Source organism: Castor canadensis, chromosome 12 (assembly GCF_047511655.1).
Source record: "Castor canadensis chromosome 12, mCasCan1.hap1v2, whole genome shotgun sequence".
NCBI classification, from domain to species: Eukaryota; Metazoa; Chordata; class Mammalia; order Rodentia; family Castoridae; genus Castor; species Castor canadensis.
Window position 1 is genome coordinate 114421039 of NC_133397.1, and position 23430 is coordinate 114444468.

Below are 23430 nucleotides of genomic sequence, written 5' to 3' on the forward strand. Positions count from 1 at the left end.
CTTATCCCACTTATTCCAGAGGATAGCCCCACTTCCCTAAAACTGTACCAACTTCTTTGCTTCTTACCTTTGTCATTGAATCTAGAAAGAAAGTGATTATGGGTCAAACTAGACCAGACTCCTTGGTTACTAATATTCCCATTGAACCTGCCCTTGAGGACAAGTATGAAAGCAGAGCCACTGAGACAGGTCTTTGGGCAGAACTATTAAAATCTTCAGCAGGAATAGTTGTGTCTTAGTCTTCTTCTCTTTTCTGGTAGATATCTCAACTTTTCCCTACTTTTTAAACAAATTCATGTAAGCACTTTTACAAAAAGGTTTGTCACAGACAAAATAGCAACACTTTAAAAACTTTCTTACCTGGCTTTCTCTATGATTTTAATATTTTTTTCTGGTGGGACTAGGGTTTGAACTAGGGTTTGCAGGGTGGGCACACTACCACTTGAGCCACAACTCCAGTTCAGAAGTAGCATCTCTTAAAAACAACATGTTCCACCACTGATTTTTTATTGAGGTTAGGATTTGGTTAATTTACTTTACAATGTCCTCAAGTTAAAAAACTTTGGCAAGTCTACAGGGACTAAAACCACAGGGTTCTGGTCACCCATTCACTTGTACCCTAGAACAAAGTCAAAATAATTTTCTGAAACTCATGCCCAGATGAAGCTGTCAATCCTCCAAAAAAGCCCTTGCCCAGCTTCATCCTTCAGACCCAGAGATTATTCCCAAACTTTACACTGTTTAGAGCTACAGAAAAAATACATTTGTACTTCTCCTACACAAATGGCTTATTTTTATCTCCTAGCCACTGTGTGCATGGAAAGTTTTCCATGCAACAAAAAGCCTAAAACCAAATCTATGCCATATACTCTGCTGTCTTCTTTTGTCTCATTTTAAATTTACATTTAATACTGTTGAATCTCATGTATCTTTCTTTATAAGCCATCAGAAACAGTCAACACTATTTTCTGGCACTGCAACCTTAATTCCTAGAATGCTGTAATAAAAACATTCCAGGTGTATCACTAGCAATTTATAGATAGCAAACTGAGGTTGCTATCTATAGGGATGTAGATAGTCTTCATTAAGATCACACTGCTAGTTGGGTGCCAGTGGCTCATGCCTGTAATCCTAGCTACTCAGGAGGCAGAGATTAGGAGGATCACAGTTTGAAGCCAGACCAGGCAAATAATTTGAGAGACCCTATCTCAAAACCATCACACACACAAAAAGAGGGCTGGTGGATGACTCAAGGTGTAGGCTGAGTTCAAACCCCAGTACCACTAGAACAACAACAAAAAAATCACATTGCTAGAAGTGGCTGAACTAGAACTCCAAAACCAGTTCTGAATATAAGACTGTGGTCCCTGTACAGATACTAGTCTACCAACAGCACCACCATACACTACAACACCAAGGTCAATTTTCCATTCTTCTTGATTGCTTCTTAGTTATGCCATCTCTAAGCCATGGATATTTAACAAAGCCATATGGAAACAAAGATAGATAGCTATCCCATTGTGAAATTAGCATAAAGTCACAAAAATGTAAATAACTTAAAGTTTGCTTGTTTGTTGAAGATCTATCTCCCTGTTAGTATCCTTAGAGGGCAGAGACCAGAATGTACTTCCCTTGCATAGCACAATTACAGATAGTGATGGCAATAAAACAAATGTAAATTAAGCTGTTTCACATAAACTGAAAAGTTTTTTTTTTTTTGACACAAAAGGACAAATACTGTATGATTCCACTGACATGAGGTACCTAAATAGCAAAAAAATAGGCAGAAAGTAAATGATGGCTACCAGAGGCTGGGAGAAAGAGGGAGGGAGAGTCACCGTTTAACAGGCAGTTTCAAATCAGGAGCATGCAATGGGCAGTGATGATGACTGTGCAGAAGTGGAAATGTAACACTCAATGCCACGAAACTATATGCTTTAAAAATGATGAAAACGGTAAATTCTATGTTGTAAATACTTTACCACAATAAAAAAATGGAATTGGAAATGTGCTGGTATGCTTTTTCGTGGGTAAAGGAATGACAGATGAAAGAAACACAGCAATTCAGTCTTAAGAGCAATATAAAAAGACACATTTACTTGTAACAGTTCCTATTCTGGTAATAAAACCCACTTACATGCCCCCAAATAGTTCAAATCAGAGTATCCGTCCCAGTCCCAGGTGAGACAACAGCATTCAAACCCACTCTCTACTTGGAGATATGCCGTAGACCAAAGTGTGCTGGCCATGCTGGGTGGAGAAGGTGGTGAAGGGTGAGGAGCTCTTACCTCCCACTGCCCTCTCTACCCGGCACAGCCCCCGGAGCACAGATTCCAGGAGGACTTCGGTGTTGGGTCAGGGACTGCATGTGTCAGAGCCTCTGGTGGTCCTGCTTGGTAAAAGCGTAGAGATGTTTCTGTGCGGTCATACAAGTCTATTGGAGATTGTGGAAGGGAACTTTTCTGCCTTTCTGCTATGAAAAAGTAGTGGCATGAATAGAAAATAAAGAACTAATTGAAATGTAAAACAAAGCAAAGACCTTTTCACCCTGTTTCGTAAGTCTTTGAGCAACTGATAGTTCAACTTCACTTCAGGTCCTTAGAATGAACTGGGGAAAGTGATGCTGTGAGAAGACCTCCAGCCAAGATGAATACATTTACTGGTGCTGCTGCAGGATATTACTGTTTGTAGTGCAGTATAATCCTGAGTATCATAAAAACATTACAAAGCACCTTCAAGTAGATTATTTCTATTTGATCAGAACCAAAGAGTACCCTACCTAGAAGGAATCATTTACTCTAGTCCACCTTTACACAATGCATGGGGGATATAAGATTAAAGTGACCTGTACAAAACCTCATGGCTAGGTAGCAGTAGAGAAAAGACCAAAACCCAACACTTCAAACAACTCTTGATTTCCTAAGATTCTCAGAGGTCTCAGGACCTTTATCCTTCATGGGCAAGGATAAACAGAACATGTAATTTCTTCAGTTATGTCTACGGGGAATTTCTCTTACATATAAATAAGCCTTTTAGTTAAAATGTCTGGATAAACCAAAGAACACTGGCACAGTGGAGGGGGGTAGGTAGAGGAGAGAAGATAAACCGGGTTACACAGATTTTAATACTCTAGCTGTCAAGTATTTTACAGCTTAGTGAATACTGACACATCGAAATAATATATTCCAGCAGTGTATTAATACTTATCAATATTCAATTATTTCTGCTACCCTGTGATTCCCCTAGATTTCAAGAAGAGAAAACATTAGTATTGAGCAAGTGAAAACTTCCACTAGACTCATTAGGTTAGTGCTAGTTAAGTTTTGCTTTATCCAACAACTATAAGTGAACGTTCATGTTATTACATACAGCCACCACTGTCACAGGATTTTATCTTTAATTTCATGTGCATTTATTTCAATTTTCACTATATAAATGCCATGAATAAATTAAATATCTGGATACTCCAAGTTTCTTGTTTTGTTTAATTTTGTGTAAAAATTAAATATTCTAGTTAAAATGTAGGATTTTTTTTTTTGCCAGTCTTTGAACTAATTTTTTTTGGTAAAAGGCACTTTAAGTGATGTACAATAAGTAAGTACTTCTTACTTATTGGCAAATAAGAAATAACTGAGCCATTCACAGTGATTCTGAAGTGTTCTGTAGTTAGTGTCTGTGTTGATCTTTAACATAATGTTGTATTCAGTTGTCCTCAAATGTTGGTACAAGTTGGCTGCATCAAAATCACCTGAGGAATTTATTTTAAAGTATATATTCCCAGGACCTAGCTCATGTATTTTAATTGAGTAGTTTAGCCAGGGAAGCTATATAGATTAATCATATACCCAGGTAACCACTATAGTACAGCAATGCCTGAGAAGACTTGAGTCATGTCAGGTCTAGGCCTAGCATAGTATCAGGAAAAAAAACAAAAAAACCCAAAACTGCCCTGCCCTGACTTATTATAAAGTATATTATATCAGCAGAAGTAATTCATAAACAATAATGAGAAAAATCGAGGGGTGGGGGTGTTTTAAAGCTAAACAATGATAAAGGAATAATGATATTGACCATCCTGGAAGTTAGTTCCCCAGCACCTAGAAAAACCTTTCTTTTACTCCCTGATAATCCACAGCAAACCCAGCTTTCAATTTCAACCCTCTAGGTAACCTTTTTTCCCTTGTGCTTGTTGGAAGCAATATAACAAAATATGAGGTCCAAGAGTTATGTGGAGAACTATGCCCATCCAAGTCAGAGCTCTGGTTTGTACTATGGAGGCTAAAGTACATCACAGGAATTATCTGGTAGTACAAGCAAACCAAGGCAATTTTTTCTTAAAGCCAGTAGTACATATTTTCATAAATACATATTTTCTTTCCATATTTGTAGAAAGATTCCACAGTACTAACACTGAAGGACATGAGTGCTGGTTTCAATGTTTTGTTTTGTTTTTTAAACATCTGGAAGGAGGAAAAAAAATCAAAGGCAGGGTTTTAATTGGATTAAGAGACTGACTTAAATGTAACTGCATACAGCAAGGAGTTCTGCAACAGGAACTTCTAGAACTGTGTCACGTATTTAGTGAACAGGTAAATATATGAAGTTAACTAGTCAGGCCAAGCAAGCAATGTCTAAGTCACAGCTATAAAGTAGAAAATAGTGGCCAAGATGTAAGAATATAGCATGAGTGAATGCATTAAAAAGCTAGTAGTTATTTTTTTAATCTAAAATGTACATATAGCAAGTAGAATGCATATGAGAATAAAAGTAAAGCTTTTTTAAAAAAAAAATCTGGACCACCTTACTCTAGGATTGAAGTACCTATGAAAAATAACAATCCATCAGTGAAAATAGTAAAATGATGCAATGAACTAGAGGTTTGGAATTCAAACCATCCAAGAGGAAAACAGTATCTCAAGGTCCACTTACAAACAACTGTAATGGTTTTGGCATTTTCATACTGGGAGACAAAATCTTCCTAAGGCAGAGCTATGAGGTTAGGGAAGTGTTCATTAAGAAGAATGCCTCCTATTTGCCCAAGGTTTTCCTTAGGAGGAGTATGGCTGCCAACAGAATAAAGATCTTGTGGCATTCTTTCCTGCTAGGATCTACTTACTGTTCTTCATTCATTAAACTTTAATTTTCTTAATTGTGCTGACTTCTTAGATGGTCCAAAGTTCTGGCCACTCAAATTCTAAAACATTATCCATCAACAATCTCCAGAGAAAACATACAGTGCAACTTTTAGCTTCTTTGATTACAAATATCAATTTTTTTCTCTAAGCAAATAGATTTAATGTTTCATTCTGCTATAAGAAAAGACTTTTAATTTCAAAATACAAATTAGTGATTTGAAAGCCTAGCAGTTCAGAATGAATTTTTTGAAATTATAGATTATCAACCCACCAGCCAAGACTCAATCTCTTCAGGTAAGTCTAGGTGATTTTGACTTATTTAAAAACTTGGAACTGTTTCCCTTCTGTTCTAAAGGAATGTATATTTGGATAAGTTACTTGGGATGGTAGGGTAAGGGCAGTCTTCATGTAAATAGAGAACAAGTATAAATGGTGTATAGAAATAGAAAAGTAGACAACTACTATTTTTCACTAAATAGAAGGACTAAAAAATGAACATATCAAATAGACATATTCAAATAAAATATAAATGCATTTCAAAGTAAAATTAATTTTGGATTATCCATTATTTTAGGTTATCAACACCACCATTCCACTAAACCCAGAATATAGAAAAATGATGAAAACAGTATTTCACCAGTTTTCATATCCAGATGATTCTATATTACAGAATACAATAGGGAAAAGACATATCAAAATAAGGAAGACCCATCAGCTCCTATTTACATTGTGGGCATTAAGTCAACCACAGACTGAAGTCATTAATTTTCTTTCTTTCTGATCACATTTTCCTACCTTTAACGAAAATTTTGTTAGACAACATAATTATACCATCTGCACAGTAATGATTTTCCAAAAAGAATAAAACTAAAAAAAAAACTCAACAAAGGCACCGAACTGCTGTAGCTCACTTTCTGAAGCAGCTTTGATAACACCAATTTTTTTCTTCTTTTCATAGTACCAGGGTTTGAACTGAGGGCTTTACACTGATGAAGCAGGCCCTCTAATGCTTGAGCCATGCCTCTAATCCATTTTGTTCTGGTTATTCTGGAGACAGGTCTTGGGAACTATTTGCCTAGCCTGGCCTCAAACCATGATCCTCCTGATCTCAGGCTCCCAGGTAGCTCAGATTACAGGTGTGAGCTACTGGTACCAGCTGCCAATCAAAGTAGAAAGTCACATCAAAGAATGAAACAAGGGCAGTGGTGTGGCTCAAGTGGTAGAGCTCCAGCCTAGAAAGAGAGAGGTCCTAAGTTCAAACCCCAGTACCTCCCAAAAGAAAAAGAAAAAAGAAACAGAATCCAATACAAAAAAATTGAACCCCAAAAGGCAAACTCAAACTACTGACATGAGATGCTCAAAATGCATTCTCTTCATTTCCCTTCCCCCAATGGTTTGTTCAATATGACCTTTGTTATACACTGTTCAGAAGGCTAAAGTGAATATAGCTATCCATACAACAAAATGTAAATCTGGAAGATAGATTATGACTGCACAGAACTTGCACAGAGAGGACATAAAACCATCAGCCACAGGTCAAGATTCAATAATACTATTACACCAACGGACTAGACTTTCAGGGAACCCATCTACCTTAACCTATTCTCAGACAGAGGCCAAAGCACACTTACCAGGGGCAATAAGAAACAGAAAACACTATTTCCAGAAAGGACTGGTTACAAACAGGAACAAACCTGGACTTTTTACTCACCATTTTAATACTGCTGCCAACTATAACAGATGAAAATCTGTACACATGACAAAGTGGATAAAAGTCCCCAAATGCAACAGTTTTGGTAAAAGAACATACTAAGGATTACTACTACGGTTAACATTGCTACAGTAAAAACAATGGCAAACAGGGATTTGGCACCACACTTACAAAGTAAAAGCATGCATTGTTAATATACTTTAGATGTCTTCAAACAAAAAAAGCCATGAAGATGGAAAACAAGGGCACCTTGTACAAAACTCCCTATGACTGAGACAAACAAGCAATAATCAAAGAGGTCAATTTAGTAGATACGTAGCAGCCAAGTCACTGATTCTGTTTGGAATTTAGCAATTTGCATTTTTGAATTGACAGCTTGCCTTGTCTGTAACCAAGAAGCTGATTTTATCATAATACATCAGCATTTATCTAGTAATTTGGTAATTAGCATAAACAAAGTTAACCTTCAACCATAAGCTTAAAGAAAAGAGAGCTAGAATCTTATTATAGAACTCTCCAGTGTAATTACTGTTTAGAAACCATCATGATACTTTGAACAGGAGCAACATAAATTTCATGTGAAAAAATTATAGTTAAGCCCTAATAACTGGGAATTTTAATTATGGAAATATTGTATCCTGACCATACCAAGAGTTAAAAAACAAAGAGTTCCTTCTAAGAGGAATATTTTCAAGATGATCTGTTCACATATGTGCATAGTTAAGATTGTGTTTTAATAAAGATTCTTTTGCAAACAAAGAAATAAGATTTAGTAGAATTATTCTCCGCTTGATGAGAAAAAACTTTAGAAAAGAAATACGGTGATTTGTTATGAAGGAAAAAAGTAAGCTACATATTTAAGTTCTGGAATGCAGCACCTCAACTTCATATATGCCCTACACATTTGATATTACAAAATCCAAGTGATGTCTTGATGATCGAATCACTCTTTAAAGATTTTCCAATTCCAATGTCTGACTTGAGCATCTTGTGTCAATTAAAATTTTCCTAAAACAGAAGGCTGTGCTAGACAATGCTAAGATTCTGCATGCTGCTTCCATTCCCTGGTCCCGTCATGCTTGCAGCTGCCCCATGAGACAGCAAAAGATGTCTGGTCTCAACACTCCACACCGTAGAAACTAAAAAAGAAGAACATTCTTAATTAGAAAAGGTTTACAAAGCCAAGAGACACCACTGTAGCTTTGTAACTGAACTGTCGAAGTTTACCTTTTACTAAAATCTGCCCTCTTCAGTAAAGTCCACATTCCTTTAAGTTGTTTTTAATGATGACATCTGTGACAGCATCAAAAACAAACTGCACATTCTTGGTGTCTGTGGCACAAGTGAAGTGAGTGTAGATCTCCTTCGTGTCTTTTCTTCTGTTCAGATCTTCAAACTGGCACTGAATGTAAGCAGCTGCCTCTTCATATGTATTAGAACCTAAAGCAGACACCCAGTATTATCATTGTAATAGCTGCCTGAACTCAACTAAGGCCATCACCATTTACTTAAGAGAGTGAACATAACACTGAACACAGACAGAATTCTCAATTTGTATAATCATTAGGTTTTTCTATATCATTCGATTCTTCATCAGAGCAGATTCCCACCTGTTACTAAAATAAAATTATCACATACAAAGACAGAGGAAAATAACAAGTTTCTCTTTCCCCTTTCATTTAGATTTTTCAGCTGAAAAAAAAATCTAGAAAGTGTAAAAGTAAACTAGGGAAAGTAGGAGGGTATATTTCTAGAGAACACAGTTGTTTAAAAAGGTCAGAGAAAGCCTGTGCTCCTTGGGGTGAACTTGAAATAAGCAATTGGAAAGGGTAAGTCATTCATTCTTCTTTTCAAAAATCACTCCAAGTTTTATTAAGGGGAGTAAATCTCAGAGCCTATCGGCAATAACCAAAGATAAACTAATAGATGCAAAGGTGGCGGAGACCCAGTTATATACTTCACAAGGGTGAATTTTATTGTTTGTAAATTATATCTCAGTAGAGCTGTTATTTTTAGAAACTATCTGCAAAGCCAGGGAAAGTCAACAAATTCCATATACCAGAAGCTATTTTCAGAGACTTCAATCATGACAAAAAATACCAACCAAGAATATAAAGAAGACTGGATAACAAAAAAGAGCTTATGAAAGAAAAGACAGCTTTATAGGTTCCTGAATGTTTCTTGAAATCTGCAGAAAAACCTCTAAACTAAAGGAGGAAAATGAAGGAAAAGTGAATCTTTACGGGTAACAACAGTTACTGATACCTGGTAAATCAGGACTATGAGAATACTTAAGTCTAAGAAGGAAATCAATGGAAAACAGGCCTGGAAGTTCACAACAAATGGATATGATATTAAAGGGTCTTTGTTTTATGTGAAGACTCACAGCTGGCCCATTGTCAACCCCTTTACTTGTCTTATGTAAGATTTCTCTCCCTGTACTATAATTTGGCTACTTTCTATAAACTCATTTAATTGTCACCATCCTCTGTTCCTTACTCTGAACAGATGACATTTCCAAGTTCCCTGAGAAACAGAGGATATGGGGTAGAGACTATATCTCAACTGTTTAGCCCACCAATGATCTGCACTCTGATCTCAGAGGTGTATTCCTTCCTGTTCAAAGATAATTTAATTATTAAGGAAAATATGCTTAACATATATTTAACCATTTTAAAGAGTACAACTCATTACATTTAGTGTGTCATGATGTTAGGCAACTATTACCTCTCTAGTTTCAAAATCCCCCCCCCATTCCAGAAAACACCTAAATGTAATCACCTCCCATTCTCTCCATGCCTCATCCCCTGAAACCCCCATTATGTTTTCTGTCTCTGTGGATCTGACTATTTGGTAAGGAATCACACAATGTAACCCTTTGTGTTTGACTTCTTTTCATAGCATAATGTTTTTGAGGTTCATTGGAGCATTTATCAAAAATGTTCATAAAATTTTATATGGTTAGATAGTACTCACTGTATGTATATACAATTTATCCATTTATCTTACCTAAAATCTTAAGTCCTTCTTTTCATATTTGCTTATAAATCTTGTACCATCAGTTACATATGCTTTTTGTAATGACTTTTGCCTGAGAATCTTACCCCTAAGTCTATAAACTTAGAAACTTTTCTATCTCTCCTTTCTCATTTTATTTTATTTTGGTGGCCCTAGGGTTTGAACTCCAGGTCTCATGCTTGCAAATCAGGTACTCTTACCACTTAAGCCACTCTGCCAGCCCTTTTTGCTGATGGGTTTTTTTTTGAGATAGAGTCTTGCAAATTATTTGCCCTGACTGGCTTCAAACCTTGATCCTCCTGATCTCTGCCTCCAAAGTAGCTAGGATTACACGTGTAAGCCACCAGCCCAGCTTCTCTTTCCCCTCTAATCTACATTGCTCCAAGGTAGTCTGCACTTTCTTCACAATGTAGTCTTCAGTTCTTCACTTTCCAGTTAGCGACTCGCTCTACCTAACTCTATTCTCACCATGCCACTAACAGGCTCTCAAGAATGGTCAATGACCCCCTAATTGCCAGCTCCAAAGGTCACTTCCTGTGTGTCATCTTCTTTTATCTGTACATGACATTGTTAGCTATTCCTCACTTTTTAAACCCCCTCTCCCTGTTTTGTTGTTTTATTCTGGGTGGTACTGGGGTTTGGATTTAGGGCTTCACGCTTGCTAGACAAGTTCTCTAACATTTGAGCCAAACCTCCATCTCTTCCCCTTGGTTTTATGATACTTTGGCTTTCCTAGTTCTCTTTGTATCCTTTACAAAGTTTTTTTCTCTTCTGTCAATAGAGGCTAGTTTTCTCTCATTCTATCTGTGGTCTTTTTCTCTCCTCATTCTATAATCACCTCCCTAGATCATTTCATCCATCTTCATGTTTTAATTACTGATGATCTCAAATCTACATATCTAACCCAACCTCTCCCAACTTCCTAGGCTAAATACCTGCATAACAGACATCTATCTCCATTTGAATATTCTAGACACTTCAAAATCAGCACTCTAAAATACAAACTCAGATCACATTACCTGCATCCAATCAAGATGAAATATGGGTACCTCTGACTCCTCACATCTTTAACCCTGCTACACCCTTTGACTTTTTCTTTTTTTTTTAATTATTTTATTGGTGGTACTGGGGTGTGAACTCAGGGGTTTACACTTGCAAAGCAGGAACTCATGAAGCAGAAGCCCTACGGCTTGAGGCACACCTGTATTTTATTTTACTCTGGTTATTTTGGAGATGGGATCTCACATTATTTGCCTGGGCTGGCCTTAAACCTCAATCCTCCTGATCTCAGCCTCCCAAGTAGTTAAGATTACAGGCGTGATCCACTGGGGCCGGGATCCTTTCACTTTACTATAGAAAGCAATTACAGTGTCTCAGGTAACAAGAGCTCCCCTGCTCTGGAAATGCCTGACTCTGATCTCCAAGGTTCATAGTGGTACATCTTGGCAGTCATATTTGTGCCCTCAACCTCAACTGACTAGCCTACAGATTTTTGCCTGACTGAACCATGGCCAGAATCTCTCTCCTAGGAATTTGAACCCAGGGTCAAGCAATCCCAGTCTAAGCTGAGCTTCTTAACAAAGGAGACACAGGAACTATGCAAGGCCATCTTTTATCACATAAACTGAGTAGCAAAGAAAGTTGGAAAACAGACACATGAACAAAAAAGGCACATTCAGAGGAGAAAAGAGATGAGGACAGAGCACATCCTTTACAGAGGTGCTGTTTCCGAGTTCTAATTCCATTTCTGCATTCTTATTCTTGGCTTCTATGATGTTACTTTTTCATCCTCACCAAAAGTTTTTTTTTTTTTTTTGGGGGGGGGGTGTTGTTTTTGTTTTTTGAGACAGAGTCTCTTTATGTAGCCCAGGCTGACTTAGAACTCCCTATGTAGCTCAGGTGAGCCTCAGGCTCAAGACCTTCCTATCTTAACTTTCCCAGTGCAGGATTACAGATGTGTACCACCATGCCTGGCTCTCACCAAGTTTCTACTTGCACTTTAAGACAGTCCTTACTAAATGAATTCCCTTACTACCTATCCTCATTATCATTGATTGCATAGTCTTTCTAAAGCACTATTTCCACTATGTTATGCACCTGCTAAAATCTTTCAGTAACTCCTGTCTCAGCATGAGACATAAAGCCTTCCATGAGTTAATCCTGATCATCTTCCTGAGCATCTCTCCAACCACTCTTTTTTTGTGTAAGGACAAATCAGCTCACATTTGTGACATGTAAAAATCGTACAAGTTCTTGACACCTGCCCTCCATATTGGTCTCATAAAATGACAGTAAAACATCACCAATCACAGGTTTAATGGGTCTGGTAAGTTTACCCTTCAGTTCCTATTTGCAGCACCCAATATTCCTTTGAAATACCAGTCAGACCTGCCCCAACCACTCCTCCTTAACACCTTAAATTGCAGGAACACCAAATTCCTTCCAGGTTTTTATAATAGATTGCTCAAATGTTATTTCCTCTAGAGAAAGACAATATTAATTTTATAAGAGTTCTACTTCCATTAATGCGTATTTTGCACTACAATGAAATTGTCTCTTAAAATTAGATGTCAATTTCTTGAGCATAATTACATCTTATCTTTGTATTTTCTTGAACGTATGCCAAATTTTAATTTTTAGCTTTATTTTCCTCAAAAATGAGGATAGAATTTTAAAATAAACACTTCACTGTGTCTGAGGTAGCACTCTAACCACTTCCAGTGAATGCTCTACATAAGGATATATATCAATCACTCAAAACAAAAGGTAGCTGATGAACATCTCAGAAATTTTAACCTAAGATATGTATCTAAAAAAACCTTTCATGGCTCCTTACCTGTGTATTCTGGATAACAGATTGTTAATGGACTCCTTTTTATTTTTTCCTCAAAAAGGTCTTTCTTGTTAAGGAAGAGAATGATTGATGTGTCTGTAAACCACTTGTTGTTACAAATGCTGTCAAACAGTTTCATGCTTTCATGCATTCGGTTCTGAAAAAGAACCAAAGGATGATGACAGGTCAGTAGCAGAAGGTAAAAGTGGATTAACCAAATGAAAACATACCAACGGGTTTTAAAACAGTGAGTGCGTTCATGGAAACATGATCTAAGAACATGAAGTTGAGTAAGTCCTGGTTTTGTAACACTTGGGGGCTGAGGGAGAAAGGCTGACAGACAAGAGGACTCCATACTGCCCATATACTCCAAGTGGCTACCGTATCTCTTCAAGAGTCATAAAGCACAGAATGATTAATTCTGATATCTGATCTCACTGGCAAGAGGAAAAACTAAGGATTTAAATTTAGGTTCAACGAGTAAATGGACGCACCACGTCATCCAAGGAGTTATTTTCCATTTCCTAACTCCATCAGACAGGCTTTTTCCAGAAGTAAAAAACATACCATCTCCTCATCCTCAGCCAGAACAAGGTCATAATCACTGAGAGCCACACAGAAGATAATTGCTGTCACTCCTTCAAAACAGTGAATCCATTTTTTTCGTTCTGATCTTTGGCCACCTACATCAAACATCCTGAATAAGAAATGAATGCAAAAATTCAGCAAAGTCGCACTTACACCACTCCCAAAACTGTAATGATTAGGAAACTACACATTGAAAACCTCATTTATAGCAGAAAAGACAAACGGGAAGCAGATCAAACGTACTCAAAATAAGTATTGTGGCTAAAAGTAGAAGAGAACATGAGAAAATACAATGTGGAACACTCTAAGTGCTCATTTTAGATAGTTGTGGCTCCTCCCTAACAAAACTTGCATAAGATGTGCCAAAAGTCAACAGAATGAGCATTAAAATGGATTAAAGGAAGGAGGGAAAAGAAAGAAAACATGAAAAGCTGAACAGTACAGCTTAACATAATAACTAGTATTTATGGAGTGTTTACCATGGTGCCAGACACTACCCTAGACATCTTTTTAAAAAATGAACTCATTTTATTCTCATAACACTCCTATAAGTACTATCATTTTTAACAATTACTGTCATACAGATGAAGAAACTGAGGCACAGATATGTTAAATAACTTGCCAAAGGCACACTACTAAGAAATGGGGTGGGGATCTGAACAGGCACTAACTCCAATGCCCATGCTTTTATCTACAACCCCACTCTGCCTCTCAAAATGGTTTGCTTCTCAATCCCTAACTTGCATTCTGATTTGTGTGTTTGATTTTCTTATGTTAAGGAAAAATATTGTAGGGAAGTTATGGAAAAAAAACTCATTAGACTTTATGACAGGACAATGAGAACTCCATCAGTATCTTTTAAAAAAAATCTTTAACCAGTATTTCCAAACTGTAAAATTGCTTAAGCCTAATTAATACTAACAAAACCTCAGTTGTTCACACATTTGATGCTCCAGTCCAGAATACTTTTCATCCACAGCTCTCTTCTTAAGTGCTAGACTTGTGTTAATGGTGTTCTCAACTACCTCCTGTGATGACAGGAACACCTGCATTACTGTCTTTAGGATGAGAATTGGGTCTGATGAAGAATGCATTCAAAGGGCTAGATACTCTTAAGATCTACATCTAATAACAATGATAAATTATAAAGGCTAAAATATGCTACACTGGTTTAGTCTGTTACATAGTCAGTACCTAGGGGCCTAAATTTCCAGGGATTTGGGCTCCCAGACTGAGAGAAATACAATATAGTTGGTGATTTCTCAATGCATGTTTGAAACAGACATTCATTTATCTATTCATGACTCAGCTCTTCATTTTGGTTGATTTTACACAGTTCTTCCCAATCTTTGGTCATGCATGACACCTGAAATGATGTAATCACAAGTAGGCCTTAATTCAGGGTCATATTATAGGATTTCGAAAGGCTAACATGTATTTCACCATGGAAGTTTTTCAAGGGGAGACACATCAACACACCAGTAATTCCAGTTTACTCCCCCACATTCTTCTATAAAGTTCACGAAACTGGTAGAACACTATGAAGTTCCAAGGCTGTCTTTTAGCACATATTAACATTTACAGTATCATTCACTAACAGATTAACATTTTATAAACATTACCTCATAACTGAGAGGCAAGTAAGCAATTACACAATGCCTTGCATATGGTAGATGCTCAATAAATGTTTGAATAAATGGATAGTGGTTTTGCCTAGAGAGAAGAGGAAAAGGAAGAAGTGATAGTACTTCATAACAAGATATCTATATGCTAATAACAAAGTGGGTGTGGCATTTTAATTTGATCTGGCTACTGATCCTGGCATAGAAAGGTAGAATTCACCTAACTAAAGATCTATGCAATGTCAATGAAAAAAGTTTCACATACTAAATAAATAATAGTCACAATATCTGACTTTAAATGAATTACTAATTTTATAGCTGGCAAAGAGATTTCTCCTTCCTATGCATTCACAGATAATCCATATGGTTTTTGCTGATTGTGTTAAATAAATTCATCAGCACTAATAAGCAGACAGTTTATTATAAAAACACTCAGCTGAGTTGTATGATCCTGTACCAGGTTTCAAATCTGGGTTGGCATATTAAGATTTCAAGACCTACTGTGTATCTAGCTAGTAATATGTAAACCTGTATGGATTCACAAATCCTGAGGAGCAACTATTTTGAGAAAAGGAGACTGAGAGGATCTGAGGTAGCAGTTAACTTTTATGTAATAGTGCTGACTACCATGCTCTACGTATAAGCATAATGAAGTAGCTAAGAAGTAATCATATTGGAGGGGAAAAGTTACTCCTAATCCCAAAGGTCACAAAAGCAGAAAACGGGAACCAAAAAGACAGGTTCAGTATTTTACAAGACCAGTAACAGAGACAAGCTGAGGCTTACTTTAGAATTACTAGTACTATAAGAAAATTCTTTATCTTAGAATACTAAAATTTTCTCTAAACAATCACTGTTTATATGTCATCATACACCCCCAAACACCTCTATCCCCAAGCCCATTTTCCATTCTGCACTGCACCAAGAACTTAGCTGTGCGTGCATCTATGCACAAATCAATCCAAGAGCCTCGGCCAATACTAGCTTCATTCTATTCAACTTAAAAGGAAATGAAACCAAAAGAAAGGAGTGATGTGGGTGAGAAAAATATTTCTGCTTTAGTATCAAATAGCAGAACAGGCCAGGCTCAGTGGTTCACACTTGTAATCCAAGCTACGCAGGAGGTGGGGACCAGGATGATTAAAGTTTGAGGCTATTCTGGACAAAAAGTTAACAAGACCCCATCTCAAAAAATAAGATGGGAATGTTGTCACTTGCCAGCTACAAGGAAGGCTTAGGTAGGAAGATTAGAGTACAAGGCCCCTACATCCAGACAAAAACTTGAACCCCTACTGGAAAGTAAAACAAGCATAGAAGGGCTGGGAACAGGGCTCCACTGGTAGAGATTCTGTCTAGCAAACCCAAGACCCTGAGTTCAAACCCCAGTACCACCAAAAAAAAGAACAAAGTCACAATTAAAACATCAGATTTTATACCCATTTAGTATTGTTGCTATCCTTATAAACAAACATTTAGTAGCTGTTTTGGCAACTAAAAAGAAAGCAGCTGAAAATCAGTAATCAAATGATGAATTCTAATGGTAGACAAGCTACCATTTAATCCTGAATTTCATTTCCTTCAAATGAGCAAAAATATTTGATGTTATTTGGACTAAACAGAAATATCTGTGTTCTCAGTCAATTAACATTCAGTAATGATCCATGAGTATCTCATGAATATGTTGGTAAGTTTCTAAACCAAGGAATATTTCCTCAAGAAATTTTACCCTGGTGAAAAGATGTTCACTAAAGGCAAGCCCATTTGTGTCAGGCTCCCCCATGGAAAAGGCCAGTAACTTACTTGAAGTACAGGTCTTTGAAGGTGAAATGGGTCTCCACAATACCTGTGGTCTTCACTCTTGTCCGAAGAACATCTTGCTGAGTCGGAATGTAGTTGGTTTGGGATATTCTATCCAAATCATTTAGGTAACTAAATAAAATATACATTTGTTTTTACCTGGTGAAGTCAACCATGTGCATATCAAGTCAATAGATTAAACTAGTTCCTTGCCCAAAGTAGGTTCTGAACCTGTCACTAAAGTGTAGGACAAAACCAGATTTTCAGAATCAGACAATGATAATGAGAAAAATGTACAATTAAAGGAGGTCTAGACACACTAACAAGAGTGGTTTCAAGTCTACAAAAGCACACTGCAAAGGCCTATTGTCAAACAACAGGGCAACATTACTTTTTTTTTTTTTTTTAAGCAACAATGTTTATTAAGAGAAGTAGGATGACAAAAAGAGATCACAGAGAGGAAAATGACCCACTGTTACTCTTTTCTTTTTGGTGGTACAAGAGTTTGAACTTAGGGCCCTGCTCTTGCCTCTTGCTAGGCAGACACTACCACCTGAGCCACTCTGTCAGCCCTTTTTGGTGTTGGGTATTTTCAATAACTATTTTCTTGGATTGGCCTCGAACTGAGATCCTCTGCCTCCTGAGTAGCTAGAGTTATAGGTAGAGCCACCAGGAGTGTCCGGTTTCTATGTTATTCTTATTAAAGAAAATTTCCTGAAATTTAATATGAAACCAACTGTGCGCTATACAATAGAAAAATCAAAAGTCCTTAGACAATGAAGCATAATGTATCATTTACATATTTAACCATTTGATAGAACATTAGAAAATGGCATCTGAATTAGTAAAATTGAGAAAAGAACTCAACTAGGTATTTCCTGGGAGGGGAGGGGAGGTAAAGCCTATAATCCCAGTGCTTAGGAAGTTGAGGCAGGAAGATATTGAGTTGGAGGCCAATCTGGGCTACCTACTCAAAAGACCAAAAACAAAACCAAGGTATTTCCTGTTTTCACTTAGAAAGAAGGAATGGAAAATATGGGTCTTCTTTCTTTGTTTTTTGTAGTGCCAGAGTCCAAACCCAGGGTCTTAGGCATGCTAAGCAAGTGTTTTATCACTAAGCTACACTCCCAGTACTGTTTTTGTTTTTTAACCTAATCCAAAACAAACTGAACCATTAAAATTTTTAGTGGAATAATTGAAAGACTGCTTCAAACTTGAATTCAGGGCTTCACACTTATAAAGCAGGCACTCTACCACTTAACCCACGCCTCCAGTCTATTTTGTTCTGGTTATTTTGGAGATGGGGGGTCTCAGGGACTATTTGCCTGGCCTGACCTTGAACCCTGATCCCTCACCAATCTCAACCCCCCAAGAAGAAAGGATTACAAGTGTGAACCACATAGAGCTAGCTAAAACTAAATTCTTAATCCCAACTCTTGGGAGGCCTGGGCAGGAAGATCATGAGTTTAAGGCCAGCCTAGGCTACATAGCAAGACCTCGGCTTAAAAAAAAAAAATTTTTTTTAAAAAGCTAAATTTTCCAGTGATTTCAGGCTAAAAAACTTATGAGCAGTGGCACTAACTTAAGTGAATCATTAAAGTTCTGCTACAGAACCAAATGCTATCAGGAATATTAAGGAATCAGACTGAGATGAAATTATGAGGGGTGAGGAACAACTCTATAAATCACATGTACTTATAAGATTCAGAGTTTAGTGAATGTACAATGGTAAAAAAGGCAATTAAAATGCACCTTTGATGACCAATGGAAGAATTATTTAAATTATCGTTATGTGCAACTAAAAAATGTTACTAAAAGGTGGGCAAGAATTCTAAAAGGTTTACAAAGTCATTTCCATTAAAAGAATAAGTAGGCTTTTCAAATATCATTTAATTTCCTCTTGTAGCAATTTATGACAGAATGAGGATGGGAAAAGTCGGAAAATGTAATATTGAAGAAAATATCTTAATGAGTAAAAGTGCTTTTATCTAGTACACAGAGGAATACTGGTAACAAGTGTTCACCAAGCCCTTCTAAAAGTATATTGAAAAAAAAAATACAATGTGCATATAGGTCTTATAAATCAATATGTGTAATGGGTAAATATGGGATTACATATAATAACAGTGTTATTCATTACGAATTTTCTAAACTAACACTCAAGAGAACTTCCTTGACAAAAAGGTGGTTCAACACTGACCCAACATTCCCTTTTTATACAAAGTCTCCTACTGTAATCTGCTAAAAGATTTATTAAGTGATGACTAATGCCAGAGAAATCCATTGTACAGCCCATACAGAGTTAGCTGCATAAAAAGGAGTGTCACAATTCTATGTGCCCCCTCTAGCTGATCATAAGAGCCCAGCCCTTATGAAGAGAACTTAGTTGAGTCCGGAGGAACCTAGCACCTAGCTCCACTAGATGTCTCTCCTTTACTTGCTTATTATAAACATACCACTAATTTTGTGGGAACTGAACCTCCATTTACACTTCAAGAGGAAACTTTTTTCTTAAAGTCATATAAAATGCCCAAGGAATCTATATAATACTAAAATTGGAAAATATAGGAACTTACAGATTTCTAAGAAATTCCATTACTTACACATTTAAAAATGGGCACTAATCTAACTCAGGAGGCAGAGATTGGGAGAACTGAGGTTTAAGGCCAGCCTAGACAAAAAAAGACCCTGTCTCAATGAATAAGCCAGGCACGGTAGCATACCCTCATCACAGCTACAAGGGAGGCCACAGTAAGAGGTTCAAAGCTCTAGGCCCCAGGCAAAGAGTGAGAGCCTAGGCTGGGGAATGTGGCTCAAGCAGTAGAGTGCCTGCCTGCCTAACAAGTACTAGGCCCTGAGTTCAAACCCAAGTACAACCAAAAACAAACAAAAAATAATGGGCACTAGATTTTCTCGAGGGTAACCAAGCTAGTTCTTATTATAGTTTTATAGAGAAAAATGACTTACTATGAAGCAGAATCATTGAGCTGATATTCTCTGGATCTGCTGAAGCATGCTTGCACCCCACCATCTCGCCATAACCGTTTAATCACTCCCGCTAGTTCTGAGGTCATTACTCCTTCTTCAGCACTGCCAGCTAAAACAAATAATTGCCGAGCATCATCCTGAAGAAAGCAGTTAAGAGAGAGACAAATGATTCTCCATTTTTTTTTAACACTGGACCAATCTCGTTAGACACACAATGTCATAACTTCAGAACTAAGCTGAATTACTTTACCAACGAATTATTTTACTTCCCACTATTTTTTCAGGCCATACCACCATCCTCAGAAAAGATATCTTCTGACTGGCAGGCATATTGAGGCAAGATAGTCAAGGAAACAGGGAAATTATATTATTTTTAATAAATATTAAAAGGGCCAGACTCAGATATTGGAAGGAGAAAGCAAAACTGAAAACCCAGTGTAGCTAGCCCTCCTCTACCTCCTTTAGATGTTACAAGAAAGGAAGACACAGAGGGACTATCTATACCTGCCTCCTTTTTAAGATGTTAAGAAGCTTCAGAGCTCTTCAAATGGGTAGAGACAGAAGAAATGAAAGGCATGTCTGGCAAAGGGAAGTCTTTAAACTTACCAATTTTTCTAGTGTTTTGGGTAGGCCTAGATCCCATCTCCATGTTTTGACATCCAGAACCATTGTCTAATGATCAGGGGTTACTAGAGGACCACGTGTATTCATTTAGCTCAGAAAGTATAAGGACTACAGATAGGAACCACCATTTTGACTCTTTACTCCCATTTCCTGCATGGGGAGCAGGAAATGTTTATCACCTTCTCATCCCTCCACGCATAATCCTTGCTAAAACTTCCACCTTGTGAGACTCCCTGAAATGCTTTTTACATGTTGATCTTAAGTACCTGGGATTTTTCATGGGAAAACTGAGAGAACCTCAGGGAACCCCTTTATCCTTAATCTGCTAACAATATCACAACCCAAAATTCCTAAAACTTGTGCATTACGAGAAGCCATAGAAAATTACCAACAGTGCACTGAAATTAACTCTGCCAAACTTTATGTCTTCAGCCTTAATGGTTTTTAACCTAGTGATATTCCGTCCTGGACTGGAAGGATTAAAAAAAAAAAAGAGAGAGAGAGAGAGAGATTAGAGAGAGAGAGAGAGAGAGAGAGAGAGATCTTGTCCTGTATTTTTTCTAGTAATATTTTAGGCTGAATCTTACCTTTAAAAACTTCATCTAAGGTCTATGTTCCCCCTCCCTTCTCTCTGTTCCAAGATTTTTTTTCTTTTACAGTGCTAGGGATCAAACCCAGAACTGCACATATGCTAGGCCAGCATCTATCAATGTCCAAAATCACCAGGTCTCACAGGTAAAAATTTTAAACAAAACGGGCTGGCAGTGTAACTCAGTGGACTCAGGGGTACAGTGCTTGCCTAGCATGCTCAAAGCTCTGGGTTCAATCCCTAACACTGCAAACAAACAAACAAACAAAAAGTAAAAAACTTAAACAAAAGTATAAAGTTCTTTTCAAAAGTTTAAGCATTACACAAACTGCCAAACACATTCACATTAAAGAGTAAGCAAATCCTAAGCTGGGCACCAGTGGCTCACATGTATAACCCTACCGACTCAGAGCTCAGGAAGTTTTCAGTTCCAAGCCAGCTCAGGCAAATAGTTCGAGAGACCCTCTCTCCAAAATACCAACACTAGCAGAGTGGCTCAAGTGGTAGAGAGCCTGCCTAGCAAGTATGACGCCCTGAGTTCAAATCCCAGTACCACTAAAAAAAAAAAAAAAAAAAACGAGTAAGCAAGTCCTTTTACATATATGGCACAATGCTTCATCTACCATTTAAAAACTGTGTATGTCTTGAATTGATCTGACCTGAATCACGCAGGTATTCAAATAATCTCATTAAGCATTAGTTTTTAAAAAATACCATATGTCAATTTTAGAAACTTCTAAATGGAAAGAGCCATTACTGCATATTTTTGCTGTCCTGACTCTGTAAATATTCTTTTAGAGAAAACATTTTTCCTTTACCACTTAATTTCTTTCATCAACCTTCTACTCCCCCACAATTAACTCCCTCTAGGTCTATAAGAGGCCCCCTTTCCAATGAACTTCAAGCCTCTGCCCTTAAGCACATAAGGAAGCTATCCCACACCTAGCTGTATCCTATTCACTCTGTAACCAACCATAAAAACTAGAAGATAAGGGAGAAACTATAAAAAGAAATCCTTACATATATAAAAGGGAAAAAGAATAGTAACTTAAAAAAAATTACATAGGATTCTAGATTAGGATAGGTGGATTCAGGAGGCCCAAGAGAAATTAATGACTTCAACTGCATCTGCTGATAAGAGAAATTTTGGGATCCAAAAATTATGACAACATATTTGAAAAAGGAAATAAAAGGGAGAGAAGTGATCATGAGAAATAAAGGATAGACAGAAGGAAAAGAATTAAAAAGGGAAAGGGAAGAACTAAGAAACTAAAAGAAGTAAACAGCTGAGATGGAGAAAAAGCCAACAGAGAGAAGGAGAATAAGCAACAATACTACTGGCCAGTTATCAGATACAAAAAAGAGGACAGAGAAGCAGTTAGGTGGGAGGAAAGAGCAGAAAAGGGAGGAAGAAAATAAGACTACAAGATAAAGCCAGTGTAAGGAAGAAAAGGAAGCAAAGAAAAGGAGAGCAGGATGTAAGAGAAAGGATGGAAAGAGGTAAGACAAGAATAAAGACTAATTATACTTGAACGATCAAATTCCCTTCTCAGAGACATAAAAAAAAAAAAAAAAAAGTCTCTGGGCTGTAAATGTAGCTCAGAGCCTACCTAATCTGCAGGTATCCATGGGTTTAATCCCCAGTAACCACACACACACAAAAAGCCTATACAACAACAAAAAGCCTATATGATATGATAAATCTTTTTAGAAAAATGTAAGACACACATATTTTTCTTTCCTTCTTTTTTCCCATTTTACTATCCCTAATTTAGGCCCTCTTTCTTTTCTTCTCTCCTTTTTTTTTTTTTTGTGTGTGTGTGGTATTGGGGCTTGAACTCAGGGCCTATACCTTGAACCACTCCACTAGTCCTTTTTGTGTTAGATATTTGCCCAGGCTGGCTTGGAACCATAATCCTCTTGATCTCTGCCTCCTAAGTAGTTAGGATTACAGTGTGAGCCACCGGCACCCAAGTAGGTCCTTTTTCTTTATGCCACTTCTTAGTCTAATACCATCCAAAGTCATAACTGCCCTTTTATTAGTTTTTCTCTTCAATTTTCTGCTTATTTATTGAATATTAATTTGCACTTGATAAACTGAGTACTTATAAGAATTCTTAAGCTACTTGACAAAAATACTGGCTATGCCTTTCCTGGCAAACTCCCCAAGTCACTTCCTTTTGTTTTTCCTTGGCACTCAAATCGACACACACTTAAGAAAGCTGACAACTCACTTACTTCTGGAAAGTAACTCTACTTTCCTAGCTTTTCCTTGAAACTTAGCTGAGGATATATTAAAGATCCCTGTCTTCATTTTAGCCCTCTCCTCACTTGCACCACACTGCCTGATTTTCAAACTAGATCCTCAAGGTCACTAAATATTACTAAAAGTAATTGACACAAGTTTTCAATATCTAATACATGGAAAGCATTAAAGAATTATTTTAGGACTGAACTCAGGGTATTTAACACTTAAGCCATGCCCCCATAAGGGTATATTCTTTCCTTTTCTTTTTTGTGGTACT

At 37.2% G+C, this 23430-nt stretch overlaps 1 protein-coding gene across 1 annotated transcript in view; it reads right to left on the reverse strand.

The window, feature by feature from the left end:
• Positions 1-6832: 6832 nt before the first annotated feature.
• Positions 6833-23430, reverse strand: part of Gnai3 (G protein subunit alpha i3) — a 44077-nt gene continuing 27479 nt past the window's right edge. The window contains exons 4-9 of the mRNA XM_020167408.2: positions 19672-19829; positions 16708-16836; positions 13265-13394; positions 12701-12854; positions 8074-8286; positions 6833-7985 (exon numbers count right to left, since the gene is read on the reverse strand). Coding sequence (XP_020022997.1) covers positions 8096-8286; positions 12701-12854; positions 13265-13394; positions 16708-16836; positions 19672-19829 — 762 coding nt within the window. The 3' untranslated portion in view covers positions 6833-7985; positions 8074-8095. The remainder of the gene's footprint in view (positions 7986-8073; positions 8287-12700; positions 12855-13264; positions 13395-16707; positions 16837-19671; positions 19830-23430) is intronic.